This window comes from Triticum dicoccoides, chromosome 5A (assembly GCF_002162155.2).
Source record: "Triticum dicoccoides isolate Atlit2015 ecotype Zavitan chromosome 5A, WEW_v2.0, whole genome shotgun sequence".
NCBI classification, from domain to species: domain Eukaryota; kingdom Viridiplantae; phylum Streptophyta; class Magnoliopsida; order Poales; family Poaceae; genus Triticum; species Triticum dicoccoides.
In genome coordinates this window covers 330,533,747-330,538,645 of record NC_041388.1, presented here as the reverse complement: position 1 = coordinate 330,538,645, position 4,899 = coordinate 330,533,747, and the positions used below count along the sequence as shown (strand labels likewise).

The window sequence follows — 4,899 nt, the reverse complement described above, 5'->3', positions numbered from 1 at the left end:
ATTGGCGGGACGATCACATCCTTACCACAGGTAGTTTTAGTGTCTTGGTTGGAGCGTCCCATAGTTAGAATAATATTCTCTCCATTTTATCCTCGCTCTAACAATATGCTTAGCGTTGGCGGAGGGTGTGTGTGGAGGTTTACCCTTGCCGGATCTTTTTGGACCCATTCAAAGTCCATCTTCCGCAGATCTGTCTGAATTCAGTCGCCTCTCGTTTTCGTTGGCGTTTTTATAGATTTGGCCCTTCTAATCTATATTTCTCATAGGCTGACGATGATTTTCTGATTACTGCAGTAAGGTTTACCCAACCTCAATGCGGGATGGACGATGATGGTGACGCGCATTTGGCTCGCTCCAATGGTTTTAGCTAGATGGTCCATTAATTTAATTATATTTTTTATTACCTCTGGAGATTCTTGTACTAATACCGCATATTATTATATGTCGGATTACTTTTTCAAAAAAAAAGTTCCCACAAAAAAAAGACATAATCTAATTAAATCTGTCTGCATTTGCAAAAAAGGACTCCTGGTCCAGCTCGAACACATGGTACAGCACAGAGATTCACTCAACAGAGGATCCAAGGCACCGGCCACTCTAAAACCAGACAGAGCACCACCGAAGTCTCAGCCTCTCCGAGAGGCCAAGCAGAAATGGCGGCTTCCTGCACGCTCACCGTCCCCGCCCCCTTCGCCGCCGCCTCCTCCTCCTCCTCCACTTCAGCCCGTCGGTACAGGTACCAGCACCGCACGCGGTTCCTCCCCCGTACTGGTCTGCATTCGATTCGTGCGGTCTCGCAAGGCCTGACCCCGTGGTGGTTCTTGCGGTTTTGCCGGGTGCGCGCAGGCGATTCGGGGTGGTTGCCATGGCCAGCGTGGGGCAGAAGGTGTACGCGCCCGGCGTGGCCGTCTCCTACGGCAACGGCGGCCTGCCCAAGATCAGCCTCAAATCCCCGCACGGGAGGTAATTCTGGTTTTGGTTGACTTGGTGGGGGATTTTTCAGGTGTATTATGATGACTTGTGTTGTTCTGTAGTTTAGCTAATGCAGCATGAGTAACATAATACTCGATCGGACGTAAATAATTTGATAGCCACGGTGAAGATTAAAATCAAGAGTTGGAAAACAAACTGTTTGATATCGAAGTTGATGTTATGGCAGCAGTGCCATAAGGGTTGATGGCTCATTATTTAGAATAAGGCAATACGACACTATTATTTTGTTATGGTGCTAGCATGATACTGAAAGTTTTGAATTATAGTTCAATGGATCTCTGCAGTGCTGAATAGTAGCTAGCACATAATGCTTATATGGACCATGGGTAAGCCTATCATGACTTCTGTTAGTTTCAACTCAGTTCATCACTAGAGTTTCTCTACTACCACAACAGAAATATAGTAGATGGGCTTCCTTTTTACCTATTTGCAACAGCTAATTGTGTACTCATTTTATGCATGAAGTGAGGCTGAGATTTATCTATTTGGAGCATGTGTCACATCTTGGAAGGTTCCCAGTGGAAAGGACCTGCTCTTTGTCAGACCAGATGCCGTGTTCAATGGCCAGAAACCCATCAGGTCAGCCTCGAGACCGATTGGATAAATCTAACGAGTTTAACTCACAGCTAACAATTTCCTTTTCTGAAACTAGCGGTGGAATTCCACATTGTTTCCCCCAGTTTGGCCCCAGTCCCATGCAGCAGGTTTGTGAAGCCATTTTTCAATCACGCCCCATACAGACAGGCATAGAGACCAATATTTGTCAAGATTTCAGTTTTCGGTTCCATTTAAGAATATTAGTTAGCAAATTTATTGTTGATGGGAAACAGATATGTGAACCATGTCCAATGCTAAATCAAGCAATGCATACTAGTTTAGATCAAAATGTTACCTGCATTCCTGCGGGATAGTAAATTCCTGAACTTATATAAAGAATGAGACATCACTAGCCGTTGTTATATAGTTGTGGTGTGAGCAATTATTTACATAATATTCATGCACATCTGTCCATCAACTGTGAAAGAATTGAACATTTTTATGCAGCCTGTTCTTGCGTACTGTAATCAAGGCAAATTTTACTTTCTTGCAGCATGGATTTGCCAGGAATGTGAATTGGTCTATTACTGATTCAGAAGTCACAGAAGGAGATCCAACTGTAACTTTGGAACTAAAAGACGACTCGTACAGCCGTTCAATGTGGGATTTTAGTTTCCAAGCTTTATACAAGGTTAAGCCCTGGTGTAGTAGCATGTGCCTCCATGCACTCTTATCTGCGAAATCATAAGCCTATTAATGCTATCCAGTAATCGGAGCTGGAATTCGGAATTCCAATCTTGCCCTTCTGCAGAATATGAAATTGTGCTTGTTTAATTGTTCCGTAGGTTGTGCTGCACTCTACAAGCCTGTCAACGACCCTGAAAATAATAAATACAGACGATAAACCTTTCTCGTTCAACTCAGCCCTCCACACTTATTTCAGTGTAAGTTGCAGCTTTCTGAACGGAGCCAAACTAACATTTGCTTGCTAAACTCTATAGATTTTCGCTTTCACATTAAACACATCAAATGTTTTTGTACAGGCTTCCATCGCTGGTGTTTCAGTGAAAGGTCTCAAAGGTAGCAAGACTCTCAATAAGGATCCTGATCCTAAAAATCCTCTGGAGGGCAAAGAAGAAAGGTCAGTTTGAGCTGGTCTGCTAGTGCAGTCTTAGTTACAATATATCTTAACATTACAAGTTTACAACATTGAAACTCCCAGGGTCTCACACTCCCACATGTTTCCAAGAACTTCGCAATAAAGCTAACCTCATCTGTGGAAAATAAGAGTACTCACACTAAACACTAAGCATTTAGTGTCATTTCATTCTATGGTGTGCACAACTTAGTGCTATTGCATTTCTTAATTTTCTTTTCCTAATCTATTGAATTGACTTAGTTGTGACTTTCAAAGCAAGTATGCACTCACTGAAGCAACATATCCTAGTGTAAGTTGCTGAGCATGAAGTAAATATCTGGACGTGCTTCTGAGTCGCTTCCTTTCGATGCAGGGACGAGGTGACCTTTCCAGGATTTGTGGACTGTGTTTACCTTGGCGCACCGACTGAGCTTACACTGGACAATGGATTGGGTGACAAAATTGTAATCTCAAACACAAAGTAGGTTTAATTGATCTGTAAAACAATGCATCCCTTTTCAACATTGCAAAGATCACATGATCAAATTGTTGTTACTATTTGAAATGCAGCTGGTCAGATGCAGTGTTGTGGAATCCTCATTTGCAGATGGAGGCATGCTACAAAGACTTTGTTTGTGTTGAAAATGCAAAGGTATGAACAGAAGTTGATAAATGCACATACTTTTTCTTGTCTACTCTTCCATGTTCCTGAATGAATCATGGGAGAGGCACACTGGGTGATTGCACAATTTTGACTGATGGTATGACTGATTGCATCATGTAGATTGAAACAGTACAACTGGGTCCAAAAGAATCTTGGGTGGCAGAGCAGAAAATTGAACTTGTCTGAAGCTAATGGGTTGAGAACAGTACAGTGCGGCGACGTCAAAGGGCCCTTTTACGTGTCTGGCAGTGTAAACATGTGTCATTCCCCGGTGTACTTCAACTTATGCCCTCACATCAGATGTACATCTTATAACTATTTTATGTTTTATAAGTAAATAAAGTAATTCAGTTCTTATTTCCCTTCTCTGTGGTGGTCGGCTATCTTGTATGTTCTGCTCATAGTTGAATGAGACAGGGTTAACATTTTTCCATGTATGATGTATCTAGCTCTAGACAATATATTCTGAATGTATTGTTGCTCTTTTTACAGTAGAGAAACAAGCAAGGGCTGCTCAAATTTGGGATAAATCAGATTTGTTCATAGTAATCTCCCTGATTCAAAGAACAGTAATCACTTTTTTTAACACCTGCTTATCAAGCACTTGTCAATTAACTACCTGGCATAAAAACGAGTCCGTGCAGTCAGAAGGAATAGGTGCGGTCAGTATCTTCATGAATATATGGAAATATATTGGTCGATTGTATTCCCCCAGAAGCAATTCAAATATCCGTATATTGGTCAATTTTATCTCAAAAGGAAATACAGTTTCATGACTTCACTAGGTTTTATTTTATAAATATATTGAGTACGAAACTGCCTGTTGAGACTGTTTAATGTCCAAGAATGTTCTAATAATAATGAAGCACACATCACATTATGAACCATATAGCTGTGCCTGCTTTTACTTGATGATTTCTGTGAGTTGGCTGTTGCTAGTATGCTAGAAACTGGGTTGCCATATTCATATGATCCCCAGACAAGGGATAAATTATTGAAAGTTCGGACATTATCAAGCATACAATATATTGTTGGCAAAAAACGAAATATTACATCCCAGCTCTAATCTAGCTTAACTTGAGAGCAATGGGCAGAGGAACAAGAGAAGGCAAACTAATTTACAAAGGGGAACTGTGACAAGGTTACAGTTGAGGGTTTCATTCTCAGGTTGGGATGAACCTACCAAAACCGGCAGAGGGGCACTGGTTCAATTTGTTTTTCATGTAAAAGACCCAAGTAGCAGCCCTAGTTCAAAGGTTTTATAGGACGGGTTTCACGGGTCGACCCAGGCCGTTTTTTAACACCCTTAGTTCCGGGGGTTCAGTCACTCGAGCCATAAACTCGTTTGGCCGAGTCAAGTGTGTTGGCAAGAAGCATTGCAATGGTGACTGGTCCCACTCCGCCTGGAACTGGAGTTATAGCAGAAGCCACATTCACTGCTTCTTCGAAGCAGACATCTCCAGTTAATCGATAGCCAAAATCACTGGCTGGATCCTAGAAAAAAAAAAGAGTAAGAACAGGTTACAGCCAAGTAGGAATAAAAATATGTATTACATTGGTGCCCATG

At 41.7% G+C, this 4,899-nt stretch overlaps 2 protein-coding genes across 2 annotated transcripts in view; one reads left to right on the top strand and one right to left on the bottom strand.

Annotated features, from left to right (window-relative positions):
- Window positions 1-579: 579 nt before the first annotated feature.
- LOC119301310 (putative glucose-6-phosphate 1-epimerase) lies at window positions 580-3,819 on the top strand. Its single transcript, XM_037578259.1, has 10 exons — window positions 580-736; window positions 847-963; window positions 1,459-1,572; window positions 1,646-1,697; window positions 2,084-2,221; window positions 2,376-2,474; window positions 2,574-2,671; window positions 3,042-3,149; window positions 3,239-3,320; window positions 3,453-3,819. Exons 1-10 carry the CDS (start codon window positions 654-656, stop codon window positions 3,516-3,518), a joined length of 957 nt encoding a protein of 318 aa, XP_037434156.1. The 5' UTR covers window positions 580-653; the 3' UTR covers window positions 3,519-3,819.
- A 454-nt stretch (window positions 3,820-4,273) lies between these two features.
- The window catches only part of LOC119301309 (bifunctional protein FolD 1, mitochondrial-like), a 3,778-nt gene continuing 3,152 nt past the window's right edge, over window positions 4,274-4,899 (bottom strand). The window contains exon 5 of the mRNA XM_037578258.1: window positions 4,274-4,826. Within this exon, the coding sequence (XP_037434155.1) occupies window positions 4,653-4,826 (174 nt within the window). The 3' untranslated portion in view covers window positions 4,274-4,652. The remainder of the gene's footprint in view (window positions 4,827-4,899) is intronic.

Excerpts from the sequence above, each read along its gene's own strand:
- LOC119301310 (XM_037578259.1), top strand. The coding sequence starts at position 654 with ATGGCGGCTTCCTGCACGCTCACCGTCCCCGCCCCCTTCGCCGCCGCC. Across the intron at positions 737-846 it reads ACTTCAGCCCGTCGGTACAG|GCGATTCGGGGTGGTTGCCA; the intron begins GTACCAGCACCG and ends GGGTGCGCGCAG. Across the intron at positions 2,672-3,041 it reads CTGGAGGGCAAAGAAGAAAG|GGACGAGGTGACCTTTCCAG; the intron begins GTCAGTTTGAGC and ends CTTTCGATGCAG.